The 21,102-nt window shown below is 46.2% G+C and overlaps 1 protein-coding gene across 1 annotated transcript; it reads left to right on the top strand.

Annotated features, from left to right (window-relative positions):
* The first annotated feature begins 6,917 nt into the window (after window positions 1–6,917).
* Window positions 6,918–17,795, top strand: LOC118087707 (sulfotransferase 2B1). The gene is made up of 6 exons (XM_035120633.2): window positions 6,918–7,056; window positions 11,036–11,244; window positions 12,724–12,850; window positions 15,356–15,450; window positions 16,770–16,950; window positions 17,312–17,795. The coding sequence occupies exons 1-6, from the start codon at window positions 6,918–6,920 to the stop codon at window positions 17,416–17,418; spliced, it is 858 nt and encodes a 285-aa protein (XP_034976524.2). The 3' UTR covers window positions 17,419–17,795.
* The last annotated feature ends 3,307 nt before the right edge of the window (window positions 17,796–21,102 follow it).

The following is a 21,102-nucleotide window of genomic DNA, read 5'->3' as shown; positions in this document are numbered from 1 at the left end:
ATTTGCAGGGAATGTTGGTTTGTGGAATTTGTACTCCCAGGGCTGACTCTATAATGAGCCAAGGTGAGGCGGGCAATTCAGTGGCAGAATGGGAGGGGTGGCAGATTTGAATCAGGGTCCTAGCTCGCTTCCATTCCTCCTGTCCTGACTGGGCTGATTGGCATCTCAAGACTGAGCACATGGAGGCAGTTCTTTGATGCTCCACCTTATTGTGCATGGGACAGACGTGGCTCAAAGAGATCTGGGCTCATTTGACATCTCCTGCCCTTCCTCCCAGTTCACTCCTCCTGATGCAGAACCCCTCTCTCCATTCTCTTTTCCTTCCCCCAATCCTTGAAGAACGTGGGTGGCCTGAACTGTGGGGACTTGAAGAAGCGCAGAGTGGGTGGGCAGGGCGGAAATTTATAGTCTATATATCATTGCTGGCTCCATATCCTGGGGCTGTAATGAATGGGTCTCTTTGACAAAGCCGAGCCAGCGAAGGCTCTTCCCGCCCAGGCTTCCATGTATGCTGGCTGCTGGCATACTCCTGTCTGGTCCTTAATCTGCCTGGCAGACCATAATCTTTCCAGGTTTAAAAGTGCAGCATGATAACAGGCCACTTTCATGGATAGTGAGGGGGGCGGAGCAGTCCAGTTCCCACCACTCTTTTTATGAGACACCCCCCCCCCCCGATGAGTTTGCTCACTTGCCTCCGCCCAGCAGCAGTCTTTATGGCAAATTTTAACATTTTACTGTCTATAAACTGTGATCCTGTCTGGCCATAGAGCTTGAGTGGGTGGAAAACACATAAGCCTCCCTCCCTCACAAAAACCCCTAGAATATGGTGGTGCAGGGTGGGAGGAAGCCTCACTTTCTCCAGGATGCTTGGAAATACGTTTTTGCCAAGTAGATTTTTCTTTTCTTCTCTTTCTTCTTTTCCTTCCTTCCTTCCTCCTCCTTTCTTTTCTCGATCCCTCCCACCCTCTTTTCCCTCTTCTCTTTCTTCTTTCCCCCACTATTCCTCTTTTCCTTTTTTGTTTTTCTTTTCTCTTTCCTCCCTTTTCTTTCTTTCTCTTTTCGTATCCCCCTGTCTTTCCCCCTTCCTCTCTCTTCCTCTTCTTTGCTTCCTTCCTCACTAGTAAAAATGCCCCATTATTACTGGGAGTGGACTAACCCTGACTGAACTCAGTGGGACTCCCTTCAGACTTGCGCAGTGTTGCTGAGTGTGACCCAAGATGGAAGCAACGAGTGCCTTGCTCTGGCTGACAGCAGTGGTGGCTGCCATAGGCTAGCCAATGAAAGTTGGGTGGGCAGCGTGGAGGCTCAGAGGAGGCTGGGGATGGTGCTATGGCTGCCCTAGTGGCTGAGTGTAGGCCTCACAACGCCCCTCACACCCAGCCTAGCCCTGCAACCTGCAATCAGATTCAGTGAAGGCTCATAAGTGACATCCTATGTGTGAACTTTGTAATGTAGGTATAATGCCCAAGTTGTGGTTGATAGGGATACAGGGGTTATTCTGATTCTTGACCTGAATTTTGAAGGTTTATTGTGCTCTATAGCTAGGAATGGGACAAAGACTTGCTGTTCTTTTGGTGGAATGAGACATGAAAGGGGTGCTCCCTTTTATGATTCGTCCCAGGCGGCAAAACGTCTTGGGCTGGTCCTGTGTACATTCATAAATCACACCTTCTTGGAGCTAAATGTTTTTGAGTGCAATGGCAACCCTTGCAGTGCTTTCAGGACCAATGACAGATAGTCTCATACGGTAGCGCCACTTACTCACCTGGCAGCCACATTCTGCACTAGCTGCAGGCTCTGGACTGTTTTCAAGGGCAGCCCCATGTACAGCTCATTCCAGTAGTGCAGGTGGGAGGCCACTAGAGCATGAGCAACTGAGCTTAATATCCTGATCCAGGAACAGTTGTAGCTGGTGAACCAGCCTAAGCTGGACATAAGCAGAGAAGACACTCCAGTCACAAGCTGAAATCCAGGAGTCCTCTCAGGCTACAAACTTGTCCCCCCCCTCCTTTTTTTTTGTCAGATACCATTATTATGTTTTAACAATTCAATGGACAAAGGAATGCTTCAGATTAAGAATGACAGGTAAGTTCTGTCAGCACAAACCTGAAAGCACAAAAAGGAACAAAGACGTTGACTTCATGACCAGGAACCAGGCATTTTCTATTACATATTCACAGTTTCAAATTCCCCCTGAACAGAGAGGAATGAAGATGAGGTGGAGTGAGAGATTTGTTGACATAACTAATAAAGGGGAACCCAATCGTGTCAGACCTGTCTGACAGCTCCTTTTACAACCCTATGATGGTAAGTAAGGTTGCTCAGAGAGAGCCAGGTAGTCCCATACAGAAGTCCACCACCCCTCATTAGAAGGTCCTTGGGAAGTTTTCCAATGAGCTGCTATCTCTAGATGTGTCTTCAAGGAGAGGAAGTCTTTGTGATGCAGAAAAGGGTTGTCTTCACTTTCAGAGGCTAGCAATGCCACTGCAGGTCAAAGAGGCTGGTTTTTTGGGGGGTGATTATGTCAGAGGCCAAGGTGAACACCCAAGAAAACATCATCACTATCATCATTTATTTGTATGCTGCCTTTCCATAGTAACCTAGGCTCAAGGCAGCTAACAACATGAAAAAGAAAATGCATAACTGAATGAAAATATAACAAAAATTAGACAACAAGTTAATGAGAGCATCTCATTAAGAAATATTTGGTAAAGTTAAACAAACCCCTTATAATTCAACAGGCTATATAACAACAAATATAGCAACAAAATACAAAAACATAAACAGGAAAACAGCAAAAGTAATGGGCTAACAAAATTAAATCCTGACCCCACACTAAGCGCCAACCCACTCTGAATGAATCCTGTGAATTAAAGTACATTCCAACCACATGTGGAAAAGGGCAACATGACTTCCGCACACCCTCCAAAACTGTGGGAGCCATGCTTAGCATGTTTAAAAGCAGAGCCAGAGCCCAGTGCCAGTGGAGGAGCACCTTTAAGGGTGCTTCCTGAATTCTAGCAAAGACTTTTCAGTGGACGATGGGACCAGATTCTTTCCCACACCTCATCATCAAATCTGGTGTTTATGCCCCGCACCCCTGCCAGTTTCAGACTACTTCTGTCCCCCATCCTGTAACCAGTGGCAAATAAGAGAAGCCACACCTTTCAAGGAAGGAATAGATTGATTGCAACAATGTTCATTCGATGTCAAAGACTGCATACCAGATCACCTCTGCGTGCAACCTGGGCGGCCATTGCTTTTATTGGCGCAATTTGAAACCAATCAACTTTAAACCTTGCAATGTAGTTTAGAGCAAAAGCTTTGAAAGCCTCTACTATAAAAAAGTCGCAAAGTTAGAGTAACCCCTCCCCTAGTCCTCCTATCCCTGGAACTGCTTCTGTTTATCAAGATGACAAAACTGTTTATGATCCAGGAATAGAGCAAAGGGGGAACATTCCTCCCTGCTTGCCACCCCCCCCAAATTTGTAGAGAGTCACGCACAGGACGGAGTTAGAAATCTTGTGAATCATGACATTTTATCGCGGGCTGAAATGGGTGCGCTTTTGAGCTCTTTCAAGCTTGAGGAGTCACTGGATAGATACTGGGGCTACGCAAGGGCTATACGAACCCTAGAAAAAGCTCAGAGGGTGACTGTGAGCTAAGAAGAAACCTTCAGTGCTGGAAAAGAGGTCCTTGCATTCCCTCGCTGACAGCAGAGGAGAGGGGAAACTCAGGGCATGACGGATTTAGAAATGGCAGAAATTTAATTGTGGGTATAGGTGGGATTGTTTCAAGCTGGTAACCCAAGAAAGGCTCATGGAATCCTTAATAAAATGTACTAATCACTTCAGCTGAAAAGCAATATCTTAGATTGGGAGCCCCTAAACCTCCTTTTGCCGTAAGCTAGTAAAGGATTGAAGTGCCTACTTAGCTATGTTTTCTACCATTCCCAGAACAAATTTAAACGCTAATAGAAATTTTGGTAGAACTGACGTCTTCACAGCCATGATGCAGCCCAGCATTGCTCTAAGGAGCTCCTTTTGCTATAAAGCTGGCCATGATGGTTTTGCCTTTGAAGTTAACCTGCATATTTGGGCAGACACTTTCCCCCAATAATGGAACCCTTCTTAACCCATAGCAAAATCTGAGTGAGTGGAAATTCATTAAATCTCTGAGGTGGGAAGCTTTAAAGTCTGTGAACCTGTTCCTTCAGAAGAAGTGCTGACCTTCCCAGATGAGATCACACACCCAATTCTCAGACCTGGGAACCACCCACCCATGACACTTTTTCTTAACATGACTCAGTTTATTGGCCTTCATCCAGTCCATCACTACTTCCAGGCACCTGTACAGCACCCTCACTGCCTCTCCTGATTGTGATAGAGTGGGGAGAGCGTGAGAGCGAGAGCGCTTGTGTGTCATCAGCATACAGAAGACACCATGCTCCAAATACCTGGATGACAGCTCCCAAGGTTAATCCTCCCACCTCCTTGTTGTCACTCCAGAAGAACACAATGATCAACTGTGTCAAAAGCCTCTAAGAGGTCAAGGAGAACCAACAGGGTCACAGTCTCCCAGTTTCTCTCCTGAGAAAGGGTGACCAAGGCTGTTTAAGTGCCCAAACAGGGCCCGAAACCAGACTGGAATGGATCCAGATACCGGTAACCTGTTTTTCCCCCAGGTATACCTGCAGCTGCCAGGCCAGCACCCTCTTGATCATGTTACCCAGGGAGGAAATATTAGAGAGTGGATGGTCATTTTTTGAAAACTCTGGATCCAGGCAGGAGATCTTCATAATGAGGCATCAACCCATCCAGTCAGTCCCTTCCTGCTAAATTTTACCAGCTATAATGAGCAGGGATAAAGAGACAGTGGATTCAGCCTCATTGCTGCCTCCTGTCTAAATCCTCAGGCTATAAAAACTGAAACCAATTCCACAAGCTGTGAGTCAGTGGTGCTCCGGGGGCCTCCAACAAGCCCAAACCAATTGTGGCACCGAAAACAGTATTAATGTCACACATATAACCTCAGGCTTTCCTGTTTGCTTGCAGCAGGAGTCTTATTAGTCAAAATATTTTCTCTTCCCCAAAATAAGATAAAAGGTTTTATTCTTCTGTTTTCTTTATGGCTGCAAACATACGATTTTAATCACACACCTAAACAAAGTAGAGGTTTCTAGTTATAGGTAGGTAGCCATGTTGGTCTGCTGTAGTCGAAACAAAATGAAAAAATTCATTCCAGTAGCACCTTAGAGACCAACTAAGTTTGTTATTGGTATGAGCTTTCATGTGCATGCACACTTCTTCAGATACACTGAAACAGAAGTCACCAGAGCCTTATATTGATATAAATTATTAAGTTCCCTTAAAGGGAGATCAGCCTCATAAGGAGGGCTGAAATCCTCTAAGGAACAGATAGACCTAGGCTCCTTTTGGTCGGGATAAAATGACAAAGACCAAAACCCAGGGCTTGTAAAGCAAAGCGTGATCTTTATTTAAAAAAAGACAGAGGTCTGTTATAACAGAGGTTCCCCCCTCAAAAGCAGAGATGGCAAGAGGAACCCCGAACAAAAGAACATTTACCCTTATATACCTTTGGCTGTACATGTAAGTGGATGGAGAGAGAAAAAGTGGGAAGGGGAGATAAGCAGATACATTCTAAAGTTCAACAATTGAAAATCACCTAGAGCACAAACACATCTACTTTATAAACATAGATTTTATCTCAACAGGTGACACTTCTTTATTCCTCAAGGAAATGGAACGACCAGGGAAATGATCCCTCAAAGTAATGGGAAAAGTGTTTTGTAAAACAAAGGGAGTCTGAGAGGCTTTGCCTGGGAGGGAAGGAGAGTTTAAATGTGTTGTTTATGACCATATGGCTCAAGATTCTTCGGGGTTGTAGCAGGAAAAATGTAGAGCAAAGGTGAGATGTGCTTCCATTTTGGTTCAGGAGATTTAGTTACGTACATGTGGGTGTCAGTGAACCCTTCACAGTGAAAATTATGTAGTTTGTCCCCTCTCTGTTAATCGGTTTACTCTTATAACAAAATATAGTGAGAGGGTGGGGAGGGGTATTACTCAGAATGGGTGATTGGCTGATAGGTGTGGTAAACCTGTTGATGACTGTTAACGACTGCAATTGGTCACAGGGACTTCTGTTTCAGTGTATACGAAGGAGTGTCAAAGTGGGAGAGGTATGGAGAGCTTTGCAGGATGCTCCAGCAAAGGCTGGATGACCATATGCCAGGGGTACCAAGGAACTGGATTTCCCGCACTGATGGGTTTGGACCAGGTGACCTTTGAGGGCCTTTCCGGTTCTGTGATCTCTGTGATGCAAAAATTATTGCATCATTTGCAGGCATCATGTCGCCCTATGAGCTTCGCTGTACCAAAGAGCGGGCTGAGTACATTTTAAAATTAAGTTGCAGAGGCACACGCAGACATGAAAGACGCAATCACCCCCACCCCCACCCCCGCCTCATCCCCTGCCACTGGTTTCTGCGCTTACAGTATTTCAGGGGCACCCAGCTGTCTAAGCAACAAAAGAGTCTTGCTGCTTCTTTAAAGACTAGCAGATTTATTGCCATCATCCTCTCTCTCATGAAACAGTCAGACCACAGCAAGGCTTGCCAGCTGTTTAGCTGCACAATCACATTCACAACGAAAGTCATTAAAACACACACATACACAAAAACTAGCACGCTGGCTTTTTTTTGGGGGGGGGGTTAACTTAAGAGAGTAAAGAGTGTACTAGTCACAAAATGCGAGACTTAAACAGAAGCAGCCTCTCTGAAGCCCTCGCTCCTCCCCCCACCCCCCACTCCGGAGTCTGGGGCGGGAAGGAAGAAGGGAGGTCTCCTTTCCCCGCCTTCTGCTGCTTTTCTCCCCCCACACAGCTGCAACTTAGCAAATATGTACAGGCTGGACGTAACAGAGACCTTTGCTGGCATCAGCCTGCCTGGCCATCTCCACACCCAGGCGTCCCTGAACTTTGCCAGCACTTTCCAGTTCTGCAGCTCCGATGTCCTCCTGGTTACCTACCCCAAATCAGGTAAGGGCTGTGTGAGGCAGTGGAGGGAAAAGCCCCTCAGAGGCTCACGGACCTCCTGCCCTTCTTTCTGTCTGCAGCAGAAGCATTGCTTGGGCTGAAACAGTGACATAGGGAGTGGCTTTATTCTGTGTACAAATGGCCAGCTTGAAACATAGCTAGGTTACTTTTCTTCTTCCTTTTTATTTTAATTACCATATTTACTCACATCTAATGCGGGTGGCGCTGTGGGTTAAACCACAGAGCCTAGGGCTTGCCGATCAGAAGGTCAGCAGTTCGAATCCCCGCGACAGGGTGAGCTCCCATCGCTCGGTTCCAGCTCCTGTCAACCTAGCAGTTCGAAAGCACGTCAAAGTGCAAGTAGATAAATAGGTACCACTTCTGTGTGCTGCTCTGGTTCGCCAGAAGCGGCTTTGTCATGCTGGACATATGACCTGGAAGCTGTACACCGTCTCCCTTGGCTAATAACGCGAGATGAGCGCCGCAACCCCAGAGTCGGTCACAACTGGACCTAATGGTCAGGGGTTCCCTTTACCTTTTTAATGCTCACCTTTATTACGTTCCAAAAATCGAGGGGCGCATTAGATCCGATGGCGCATTAGACTCGAGTATATACGGCAGGGTTTATTTAGGGGACGATGCATCAGAATGCAGTGTTTTGCAAGAAACAACAGGTTAGGTACAGGCTAGATATGGGTTGCGGGTAACTGATTGCAGGGTAAATGAGTGTGTACATAGCCTTGGACAGACCACTGGTCCACTGAGCTGATGGGGCCCTCCAGGGTTTCAGGCAGAGGTCTCTCTTTCCCAGGTCTATCTGGAAATGCTCTGCTTGCAAAGCAGATGCGGTACCCCTGAGCCACAAATATCTCATAGCTGCATAGGAAGCTGCCTTACACTGTCAGACCTTGGTCTATCTAGTTCAGTGTTGTCTTCTGTGACTGGCAGCGGCCCTCTAGGATTTCAGAGGAGGTTCTGTCCCAGCCATACCTGGAGATGCTGGGGATTGAATCTGAGCCCTTCTGTTAAAGGACTCTTCTTCCTCTTCCAGAGCTACACTTCCCAGAGTGATTTAACAACCAATCCCTCTTCACAGGAAACTCCAGGAATTGTAGCTCTGTGAGGTGAACAATTGGGAGAATTGCCTCCTAACAACTTTTAGCACCATTAAGAAACTTAACGAAACAGGACTCTTGGGGGGAAGCCATGACTGTTTAAAGTGGCATGATTCTGTTTTAAATGTGTGTTGCAAATGTACTTAGTGTGCATTGCTCCTAATATATGTATGCAATTTTGCCTTACACAAAAACTTTTGCAAGCAATTTCCCCCTAATAGGCATCTTTCTATATTATTCTCATTAGTATATGGAGTTTTAGGCACACTTTCACTTATGTTACCAAGTAACTCAAAGCAACCTACATTAAAACCAATTAAAAACAACCATAAAAACCTAAAAACACAACAATTCAAATAAAAGACTAAAAACACAAAAAGACAGGACTACAAGTCCTATCCCACTAAAAGAGGCCATGGTATCCTTAAAATCAGAGGGCAAAAATCCAGGGGGGGGGAGTCTTTGTCCAGTGCCTAAAACACTATGAAGATGGCACCAGGTGTACCTCTCTGGGGAGAGCATTGCACAAGCAGGGGGCCTCCACTGAAATGGCCTGTTTGTGTGTTGTCACCCTCCAAGCCTCCTGTGATGGGGGCATGCAAAGAAGGGCCTCAGATAACAATCATAGGGTCCAGGTCAGTTCTTGTGGGGAGAGGAGGTTCTTGTGGTCATGAGCCACATCAGGCTCAGCATTTTGAACTGTACACTTTATTTGCTTAGAAAACTGCACTGCAAAATTGAGAAAAGGGCGGATTTCAAAAGATACCTCTGTTTTCATCTGCAGGCTGTTTGAGATGTGCAGATTAGAAAAGTTTGTGGTAAAATGCAAGCCAAACCAAATGTCTCACCCATCCTTAGATAGTGTGATAACTTTGAGTGTGGGAGATAGGTGGTGTCTAGTGAAAACCCAGGCAGTGCAAAGAGGAAGTCCATCTCGATTTTAATCATAGGACGTCACCTGGCACATTGGGTTGCTCCAGGTTCATAGCATTGGGCTGGTCCCAGCATCATACTTCGGCCTTCAAAGCTGCATGGAGCCAGTGGCCTAACCAGTGGCTCAGTTTTGCAACAGGATGGTGACTCAATCTGTAGTTCCCGATTACCACCACCACCCTCAACAAACTTTTTGATACTCATACCTGCAGTGAAGGATGTGGTGTCAGAATGTAGCCACACCACTGTATAATTCAGCTTTGCTAAAAGGCTCCAGCAAATTAAGCAAATTAATCCATTTCTGATTGGTGTGGGGAGAAACAGGACATGCTCAGCTCACCTGTTTTTTTCCTTTCTGGGATGCCTCTTGTTTTATCATGGAGACAAGATTAGGCAGTTTGTAAAGTGGAAGGCCAAGGTGCTCCTTAAACTAAGAGATCTTTCCCCCTAAATGGCAATCAAGTTAGAGGGGAGAAACTGGAAGATGCACTGAAAAATGTGTAGTTTAATTGCAGGGGTGGGTGGGTTGCACTTCATACCCAGCTTGAATACTGATAGACAGAGGTGTATGGAGTGTTAGGAGAGGGGTATTACTTGTGGTGGGAGACATGTCATACTCCTTTTGGGGTAGTTTGTCCACCTTTGGTACCCATCCTATACTCAGCGCTGAATTGTGGCTCCTACAACCTGTCAACATGTGACAGTGGCCACACCCCAGCAACTGCTTTGATGACCAGCTAAACCAGGTGAGGGTAGCCGATAGTCTCAAGCCCTTGGTGATCTAGGGACTTCCCCTGCATGCAAAGACAGGCTGCAGCTGATTGAGTGGACAAGACCAATATTGGGTCCAATGGTCAAGAAGGTGGTTTCTGTGTGTGATGTAGCGGGAAGTGAGGCCAGCTGGAGCTCATCAGCCTGGGAAAGTAGCCCATCTTGGAGAAGGAGATGAGGCAATGTTCTGATGACCAGAGGGTTGTAGTGGTGATGGCTGGAAGTTGAAGGGTCTGCATGGGGTTAAGGCCTTCAGATTCCTAAGCTGTCCCTTTGATTTCTGTGCTGACCTAAAGAATGCTCTAAAGAATGTCAAGAATGCTTTGATGGTGTTCCCTGCTTGGCAGGGGTTTGGACTGGATGGCCCTTGTGGTCTCTTCCAACTCTATGATTCTATGAATTCTGGAACTGTAATTTACCCCCCGCAGAGCTACAATTTCCAGCACCCATAACAAACTACAGGTCCCAGGATCCTTTGGTGGAAGTCATGTGCTTTGAATGTGCCTTAAATGTGTGGGGTGTGCACAGTCACAGTGTATCTCAATAGCTTTGTCCCAATAATATTGGGAAATGCAGTTTTTTCAGGGTGCTGGGAACTGTTATTCTGTGAGGGGTGAAACTACAGGTCCCAGGATCCTTTGGTGGAACTCATTGGCTTTAAATGTTTTTGTTGTTGTTTAGTCGTTTAGTCATGTCCGACTCTTCGTGACCCCATGGACCATAGCACGCCAGGCACTCCTGTCTTGCACTGCCTCCCGCAGTTTGGTCAAACTCATGTTCGAAGCTTTAAATGTACTTCAGATGTATAGTGTGGATGTGACCAAAGGTGGACCAAAGACTGCCTTCAGTAGTCTGTAACCTTATTACACCCTATATCAGGCATCCCCAAACTGCGGCCCTCCAGATGTTTTGGCCTACAACTCCCATGATCCCTAGCTAACATGACCAGTGGTCAGGGAAGATGGGAATTGTAGTTCAAAACCTCTGGAGGGCCGAAGTTTGGGGATGCCTGCCCTATATGAAGAAGCCTTCTTCCTTGCAACAAAAACAATTGCAATCCTTATTTTTAACAAGCCTGCCATTAATGAGGTTGTCCCTGGAGGTCCTGCAGTGGTTGGTGGTCAGAGGCCTTCCCCTGCCTATGTTCTTGGCCTCCCCTCTAGGCACCACCTGGATGCAGGAGATCCTGACCTTAATCTACAGCAAAGGAGACCCTCAGCCTGCCAAGAACATCCCCAACTGGACCCGGAACCCATGGTTGGAGCACACCTACTTCTCAGAGATTCTCCAGGCGACAGAAGGCCCTCGCCTCCTCACCACCCATTTGCCCTACTGCGTGTTATCAGCTTCTCTAAGGAAAGCTAAGCCCAAGGTATGTGCAAGGAGATCCCATACCTGGTCATATTTCTCATGGCATCAGGACAGGGCTGGCCCTACCGTTAGGTAACCGTCTCAGGTGGCAGATGTTCGAGGGTGGCAGCAGCAGCAGCCTTCATGACTGTTTCCTCCTGAGCCTCTTGGCCATTCCCTTCTGTTGGAACATAAGCAGCTGTCTTATTTCAAGGCAGACTATTGTTCCATCTGGCTCAGCATTGGATACATCAGGCATGGTGAAGCTCTGGCTTCTCTAACTGGCCCCTGGGTCCCTCCCCACAGCACACCAGCTCTCCCTAAGCCACACCTCCTCACTGGCCCTGCTGCACACCCTCGTTGTGTGTTTTTGCTCTGCGGGAATATATCCTTGAGCTCTTGCTTATAGAGAACAGAGAAGGGTGTGTGAATGTGTGTGGAAACTATGCTACTGTTCAAAGCTAAAACTTACACCCCTTTGCCCTGCTCACTTTTGACTCTGGTCACGCCCACCACTGGCATGTGGCCCCCCAGAAGTCTCCCCAGAAGGGATTCCCCACCCCTAATCATCAACACTTGACTGGCAGCAGCTCTCCAGGATTTCCCACCAGGCATTTTAACTTAAGGAAACTTACAACCAGCAGCACTCTCAAAAACATAAGAAGAAAGGTGGATTTGACTCTGTATGGTCTTGATTCATGTCGTTTATTAACAACAGTACAGCGAAATTCCTTCTGTCTTAGTCACAGCAGCCACTATGGAGAAATTATCTTAATACTTTAGATTGAAGAATACCCTGTGGATGTGAGTTTAATCTGTAATGTAAAACATTTCCCAAGTCTGTTTTGATGTCATGTGGATGACTGCATACAGTACAAGACTTCACATGCGTACGTGTACCGTATTTGTCCTGGAAGACGACACATTATGTTTTGTATTTTATTTTTTAAAAATTTCATTAAAGTTTGTAAAAGGGAGGGCGATAAGAATATAAGAAGAGCCTTGCCCACTTAGGTTGCATGCACCCCATACATTTAAAGGACACTTCCTCCAAATAATCCTGGGAGCTGTAGTTTGTTAAGAGTGCTGAGAATTTTAATTCTATGCAGGGTAAGCTACAGTTTATCCTGGAAATGTGCTTTAAATGTTGTGGTTTGTATGCAGCCTTAGATGGCTTTAAAATTTGGAGTTAGACAACTTCAGGGAGGATAAGGCTATCCGTAGCTACTATTAGTCATGATGACTCTATGCAGTCTCTAGATGCAGATATTGTATGCCTCTGGGCACCAGTTCCTGGAGAACAACCGCAGCAGGAGGGTCTTTTTTGTGGGCTTCCCAGAGGCACCGAGGTGGCCATTGTGGGGCTGGTTGCTTGCTTCCAGAAGGGCTCTTGTTATGGAGGGGAAGGAAAATGGAGGGGTGCTTTTCGTCCTTTCCACTTGGGCTGCGTCATGCTGACCTACATGGCGTGTGCCCTCTGCCTCTTCATTTGCTCCAGCAGGTGATCCATCTGACTAGAAACCCCAAAGATGTTGCTGTGTCCTTCTATCACTTCTGCAGGATGGCCAAATTCTTCCCTGACCCTGGCACCTTTGATGAGTTCCTCCTCAGCTTCTTGGATGGCACAGGTGTGTGAGTCAGGTCGGGCATCTCTGTGCCACAGTCATCATTTGGGCTGCCTGCCTAACAATGCCTTAACTATCATGGCTTCAATTACACACACACACAGAGCCACTTGGGAATATGTAATTTTGAGACGGTATAGATACTTCTACCTATTAGAGGAAGGGCCAAAGCTCAGTGGTGAAAGGTTCAATCCACAGCATCTCCAGAAGAGACGCGTGTCTCTGAAACCCTGGAGAGCCTGTCAGTGTTGCCCAGGGGTGGGGAACCTTTTTCATTCCTTTTGGGTAACCTTCCAGGGACCTGAGCACAAAGAGCCCTCTCCCTTCCTGCGTGCTTTCCAGCAACTGATATTCAGAAGCATTACTGCCTCTGAGTGTGGAGAGCCTTATTCTCTATGAAGGCATCTCTATGAAGGCGCTGCGTGAAGATGTTCTTTCTTTTATCTGTCCTGAATCTTCCAACATTCAGCTTCATTGGAAGTCCACGATTTCTAGCATTGAGGGGGGGAGACACATTTTCTCTATCCACTTTCTCTGGGCTGTGCATAATTTTATAAACTTCACATCTTGCTCATCTGTTCTCTAAACTAGTTGCTGGGTCATTTCTCTTGGCAGAAACACTGTGCTCAGGGTGTTTTCCTAGGGCTGCTGGGTGCGCTGCAAGACACAGAGTGTCATGGAGACCCCAGTCACCTTAAGTTGCAGAGGGCCCTATCCACAGTGTACTGGGCCCTGGAAAACCTGTTGGCATCCCATTCCTCAGAGTAAGCAAAAGGTAGAGTTTTTATTTCCCACCTCTGGAATCTGTCCTAATTTTGAATCTGTACCTCTAAATTAGCATATACAAATTTCATGTAAATTTGAACTGTGGGCCTGTGCCCTGGAGTCATTTAAATACCCAGCAGCACTGAGGGCTGGGCCCATAATGATGCTACCTGCAGCAACAGAAATTGAGTTCACTTCAATGTCATCATTGCTGCTAAAAAGCCACAAGGAAACTCATAAAAGCTGAAATTTAAGGTCACAATAACACAGTAAAAGAACATTTAAGCTCTCTCCCTGTGCTGTCTGGGATATTTGCTGCTACCAATAGTGCCTGTTTGTGCACCTTACATTTGCTCGCATTTTTATTTTACTCTGGGATCTATAGTGCTATCAGTACAATCTTAGTACTACTACAACTTACTGCTTCTATTTGGAATCTCAAGTACCACTAGAAGTGTCTTATTATTCCTACTATTTGGGATCCCTAGTGCTAACAGTAGTGTCTTTTTCTCTTTGAAATCCAGTTGTTGTTGTTTTGAAAAACAAACAAACAAACAAACATTTTGGGGCAGTCTGACCTCCCTTTTAAAACAATTTAAAATAGTAATTGAAATTCTTACACAAATATGAAAGCATAATAAGCAGCTGTTTGATTTCTGCTCTCTGAGGTTTGTACTGAGATTCCAGGAGGGTCACTCTAAGGGAGTGTGGCTTCTTAAATTGCCAGCTGTGTTAGCTTGGATGCCTTCCCGAACTTCTGCCCTTTTAATATGAGTTTACGAAACACTTTTATAGCAAACACCCACAGGACAGCAGAGGTCAGTTTTCCCTTTTGATCCTAGCAAAGTTCACTGCCGTTTGCAAAGCCTTGGAGCTGTGTGATTTTAGTCATTGCAAAGTGGCAGTTCTGAAAAGCAGAACCCCTAAATAAACCCAGCTTCTACCTTGCTTGAACTGGTAGTTATTGAGACCACCTTTGTTTAATCAGAAATCCAGTTGAGACAGCTTGCTGTTACAGAGAATGGGAAGGATCCTTGCACCTATTGAACTTCTGCCTGTCACACCACTAATGTTAAAGACACAGGACCCTTTCTTTTCTTCTTTTCTTTTTTTAAGAAGTGGCAACTCCAACTGTGCCAGATAACTGGTTTTGATTCTTCCTCTTTTAGATGGAGAGCCTGTTCCCTGCATTAGTAGGGGAAATTTGTTGATTCAGAGCGACATTGCTCACATTGCTATTTACCTTTGCTTAAATGAGCCAGAGCCACTGAATGGGTTAACCACATTCTGAAATCTCAGCAAAGGGCACGAGGGTGGAATGGACCCTGCCCTCCAGGGAGACCTGTAGACTGGCTGGCTGGCATTATTGCAGGGATGGAAAACATCAGACCCAGAGCCTCTCTATGTGGCCCTTGGAACTCTCCCCAGTCACACCCACCCACCCTCAGCACCAGTCCTGCATGACACCCAGAGTGCTTTTGCTGGGCTGGAATGTGTCCTTGAATTCTGATCATGCCACTTGCTTTTGTGGATGGGGGTTAGAGCGTTGTGTGTTGAAAGTAGCCTACTCCTTTATAAAGGTAACATTTACAGTCATTGGCTCAACTGCTTTTGCATCTGGTCCTGCCACTGCTACCATGTGGCCCTCAGAAGGTCGCCCCAGACTGAGAAAGATTATGAGTGTTGAAGGCAAAGGTGCTGCTTTCACCTTCTGACCCATCTCTTCTGCCTTGCCCCACACAGTGCACTACGGTTCCTGGTTTGAACACACCAAAGGCTGGCTCAGCTGCAAGGAAGAGTTGGATGTTTTCTACATCACCTATGAGGAACTGCACCAGGTGAGTTCCCCTAGCCCCCCACGCACATGATATGGGTGGTTAAGTTGATGCAGCCTTGTCTGTGGGCCTTTTGTTTGGAGAGCAGGTGGGAAGTCTTGCTTTGGGAGGGTGGGTGTGAGCCAGGCACCCCCAAACTTCGGCCCTCCAGATGTTTTGGAATACAATTCCCATCTTCCCTGACCACTGGTCCTGTTAGCTAGGGATCATGGGAGTTGTAGGCCAAAACATCTGGAGGGCCGCAGTTTGGGGATGCCTGCCCTAGAGTGACAGGTTCATGCAGGCAGCTCAGGTAACAGGTTGGATGGTGATGCTTGAGGAAGACCTGCAGATTAGCAGCAAAGACCCTGCTATGCATGGCAGATGGCTCCAGGTTAAATCCATGGCGTTTCCAGGTAGGGCTGGGGAAGGCCCGTCTGAAACTCTGGAGAGTCTCTGCTAATCAATGTATAGACAGTATCAGAGAGCTAGATGGACCAATACTCTGATGCAGCTTCAACATTCCCTGTATTGTTTTGCCATAGCTTAGCAGCAGAGCTCCTGCCTTTCATGCAGAAGGCCCCTGGTTCAATCCCCAGCCTCTCCAGGTAGGGTTGAGAGAGATCCTTGCCTGAAACCCTTGAGTGCTGTTTCCAGTAAGTGTAGACAATACTGAGCTAGGTGGGCCAATGGTCTAACTAGCTATAAGCTTCCTCTGTTTCCTTTTCTAGCTTTAATAAAACAACAACCAACTGTGCAGAGTAGCTGGACATGCTGCAAAGCGCAGTGCCAGTGAAACCCTAGGCACCTACCCATCTTGATTTGCCCAGGGGCAAATGAGTGTCCCGGGCCTGCGCCATGAGTGTTTTATGTGTCTCTCAACAGCTGGATGTAGCCTGTAAGGTCCAGCTTCTTCCATCTACTCACTTCTGTGATCCCAGGGTAGGGATAAGAGATAAATTCAATTCTGTTTGCACGTTCTGAAACAATACGCAAACTGAAGCAGCAATCTTTTGAAATCCGCACTTCTCTGAATTTTGCAGCGCAGTTCTCAAGACAAGTAAGGCCCACAGAAATGCACCAACATGAGTAAAGCTTACATTAAAATGATTACATTACTGAAAATTACATGCATTATATTAAGAGAAAGCCACTTTGCAAAAATGTTTATATTAGGCAAAATTGCATAAACGTGTGTGTATTGGGATTCACAGCTAAAATGCCGGTGAATTTTCATTCTTAAAAAAATAAATCTCACACTAATGCAGAAATGCACAGAACTGAATTTAATATTGGGGGAAATGAGAAACTGAAATGGACTTCCTTGCCTGCCCTTTCCCCAGGATCTGGAAGGCTCTGTGGAGCGACTGAGTGCCTTTCTTGACTGCCCTCTGCAACCAGGCCAGATGGCTTCCATCCAGAAGCATTGTAGTTTTGCTTCCATGAGAAACAACACCATGGTGAATGGTACACTCGTCCCTCATGAGATCATGGATCCAAGCAAGAGCCAGTTCATGAGGAAAGGTGGGTGGGGAGACAAGGAGGGCTGGGCGAGTGGGAACTTCTGCAGCAAAGCTGCTGCCCCCAGCTGGAGCTCTGTGCTCCTTCCAAACACACCCAGTATTAGTTTGCTGCAGTCTGTGGCAGAGTTTCTCCTGCATGTTCCATCTCAGAAGCCTGCTCTGCAGTAACTCAGAGCAGGGCTGCTAGTGTGGCTGCCCCTGTTCTGCAGAACAGCATTCCTGTCGAGATAAAACAGACACCCACTATCTGCATTTCCCACACTCCTCAGTCACTGTTTGCTGCCTCTGGGCAGATGTTGCTGGACAAGGTGATGTCTGCTGTGCTCTGATCCAGCCAGACAATGCCTTTGTGTTCTTCTTAGGTATTGTTGGAGACTGGAGGAACCACTTTTCCCCGCTGCAGATTGAGATGTTCAACAAGAAGTACCAGCAGGAAATGGGAGACTGCTGCCCGTGTTTCATGGACTGATGGCAACATGATCCAGGAGCCAAGGGATTATAGCTAGTTGGGGATTCCCACTGTGTTCAAAGAACCACTGGACAAAGGCTCTGCAGGGACCTTTCCCATGTCAGATAAAATATAAATGAGCTCAGAGTCGAGGTCGTCACCCACATAGACAGAAGCTGTCTACCTTCCATAACCTGGTGCCCTCCAGATGTTTTGGACCACAACTCCAATCAACATCAGCCAAGTTGACCATTGATGTTGATGAGAGTTGTAGTCTGAAACACCTGGAGGGCCCTCACCAGCAACGAAGATATTTTACCTGAAATTCCTGTTACCTAAGGTCCTGTAACCAGAGATGGATGAGACTGAAATGGGGATCTTCTTCAGAGAAGCCACATTCTCTGCCAATGAGCGGGGGGGGGGGGGTTTGGGAAGGCTCTGGGGGGAGTGAATTACCACTTACATAAAAATGTGCATAAAAATACAATAAAAATAAATAAACTGCTAACAACCTTTATATATATATATAAAGACAAACAACAACAGCACATCCGTTAAACACCCAAACCTAAAAATCCAGAATGGGTGTTGGCTGAGGCTGATGGAAGATGCCCATTTTTCTCTCTTTCACACACATGGACCAGACATAGTTCTGTGGTGCTCTGATACTCAAGTGGGGGCCCCATGTACACAGGAGTGAGTTATATTCTGACACACTGAATTAACTGCCTGTCAGTTTTATAATCGTTTTCCTGTACAGTATTGTATTTGCATTTTCTGCCACCACATTTTATAATTTGCCACCCTGTTGAGTGGGGGAGAAATCCATATGCCATTAATAGTTTTTATGAGGCTGTAGAAGACCTCACATGAGCTATAACGTCAGGAGACTGAGCGAACTCTGTTGCTCAGGGGCCAGGAAGGGGAAGGCTCAGTTGAGTTCTACAGAGTGTTCCAACACCCACACCCACCTACAAATGCAACATCGCTCAAAATTGTTCTTGGGCAAAGTTGTATTCTAAAGGGGAAGAATATAATGGAAAAGAATGAAAAACAGCAGCACAGAGGAGATTGCCAATGGCATTTTCTCAACCTGCTCTGTTGCCTTTCAGAGCACACTGAAATGCTGATCCAGAAATTGAGATTCCCCCCCACCCCCACCCGCACCAATCTCCATGTCAGGAAAAGCTTCACCATGTCAATCCTGAACAATAGGCTTCTGTCAAGGCAGAGGAACAGGGCTAGAAAATTATGCTGGCAATTCTGCTTCCATCCCCCAAACTACTGGCATGGGGGCAGGGACACAACCCAGGGGCCTTTGACAGTGCTAGCAGAAAACAAAAATTAGGAGGCGGAATCCAAAAGTTATTTCAAAAATCTTTATTTTTATTTAATCATTTTAAATTATAACTTAATAATTTTTCTCCAAGGAACACAACACTTACAGATCAGAAAGGAAAGGGGGAGGGTGGAGAGAGAAAGGATTGTAACTTAAACACAGAACTCCAAGCCACAAAAGGATTTTTAAAAGGCTTGGACAACAATAAAACAGAGGGGGGTAGTTTTAGAGAGAGGTTTGGGTTTACAAAGTAGATTTGGATCATTTCATGCTGCTTTTCATAAAAAATATATATTAATACTCTCGATATGGCTATTTTAAGCAAATCAGATATAAACATGCTATTTCACATAATCCCTGCTGCACAACAGCTACAGAGTGGGAAATAAACCCCCCACACACACAGAGAGAGAAGGAAGGAAGGAAGGAAGGAAGGAAGGAAGGAAGGAAGGAAGGAAGGAAGGAAGGAAGGAAGGAAGGAAGGAAGGAATATTGCAGGTGAAAGAAGGAAAACAAATAGAGGGCTGTTGGCATCCCATCATGAACACAGCTAGTTTTCTGAACAGAAGCCCTGCCTGAGATATTAGTCCAATTTTGTTGCAACAACAACAACAGAATTCTGTAAGTAGTTTGCCCCAATACCCTACCCACCACCGGCCTTTTTGCAAAAAAATAAAAATAAAAAATTCCTACTTGGAGAGGGAAAAAGTTTCCCAAGGAAGAGAATTAGTCACTCTCTATTGCAATGGCTTGTGTTTCTGCATGTCTGTAACTGCTAGGATCTTGGGGGTGGGGGTGGGGGAGGCAATTGAATCAGAAACCTTGATCTCTTCATTCAGAGACGTTGATCTCTTCAGTTCTCTGTTCTCAGTCTAAATCATTTAAAAACTAGTGTATAAAATAAGAAGAAGAGAGCAATGAGGGGCAGGGAGAGACAAGGTTATGTAAAAACTGACTGGGCAGCAAGAGGATATGGGGGGGGGGGTCAATTCTGCTGTAAAAACACGAACAGTCACAGGAGTGCTACATGTCCCATGGCTTCTGGGAACAAGGAACTAGTTGCCCAAGCATTTTCCACCCCTGTGGGATGAGGTGAATCCAAGTGGTGGTGTTTTTCAGCGGGGTTTGCAGTCTTCTTCTGAAAGTGTTGGCATGTGTCTTCTGTTTTAACCCACTGCATCCTGGTATATCTCTTTAGAGGAGGAGTGTGGAGAGCCTTTGGCCCTCCATACTCCCACTGGCCTTACTCTCTAGGGCTGAAGGAGTTGAAGCTTAGCAGCATTCAGAGGGACAAAGGTTCTCCACTTCTGCTTGAGATGAAGAGATTCCAAGACGTTGTGAGGTCTGGTATTGGGCCCGTGGCCAATTCAACATGCCGAAAAGGGTGGGGGGGGGGTACAACGTAGGTCAGCTCAGATCAACTTCACAGATGTTTTCATTTCATGGCAATTTCTTCCTTGGCTCATGAGCCTTGGCTGTTACAGAACGTGACGATGGGTCTCCCACATGTGTCTTTCAGTCGACGACAGCCCAACACCCTGGAGGAGGGAAACCATTAGCTAAAACTTTACTCTTAAAATTCAAGTGGATGGCAGAGTCTGGTTGCTAAAGGAGCATTAAAATAGTCACCATGGCCCTTACCATTTTTCATATTTTATAACTATTATTATTTTTTAAAAGGGTTTCTCTCCTCACCACTGTCTCCTTTCCATGGGTCTGGGGGAACAAAATGATTGCTGAAGTTTTTGTATGGTGAAGAGAGGAGGAATAGAAAGAGAGGACAGAGATAGAAATATAAATAGGGGGAGGGAAGAGGCAGCTCTCTGCTGAACTTGATGTTCCAGTAACCCCTGCTTTCCTTTTACATCCCCTGTACAACTTTTGCCTGCAGCTGCTCTATCACCAATTCCCAGCAGTTGCCTGGTGCTTTGGGGAGGCGCAAACCACCCAATGTTTTGGCAAAGCAGTTCCGAAAAGTGGGAGCAAGCGTGTCAGGGCGTGGTGTGGAATGGCACTCGTCCCCAGTTCCTTGGCCAAGTTCAGCCCAGCCAATCACAAAAATAACCCCCAAGTGGAACCCCAGCCAAGTAAGACACTGAGTTTCCTCTCTTGAATTACTTTCTGGCAAGGCTGTTTCCAGAACTGCCCTTCCAACTGCTTAGGCATCCAGGCCTCTCCCAAATGATACATCCTTCTGAAGTTTGCAGGTGTGCACCAGGAATGGCCCTCACCCTGCAGCAAGGTTTCCTCAAACCAGACTGAACTAAGTACAGTAAGAAGAGCCTGGATGGGTGTTGGTTTGTTACAGTTTGGCTTGGCGTTCTTGGAAAAGCTGATGGTGAGGGACTAATGTTGCAGGAAGAGCC

Source organism: Zootoca vivipara, chromosome 6 (assembly GCF_963506605.1).
Source record: "Zootoca vivipara chromosome 6, rZooViv1.1, whole genome shotgun sequence".
NCBI lineage: Eukaryota > Metazoa > Chordata > Lepidosauria > Squamata > Lacertidae > Zootoca > Zootoca vivipara.
This window is presented reverse-complemented; position numbering and strand designations above follow the sequence as displayed.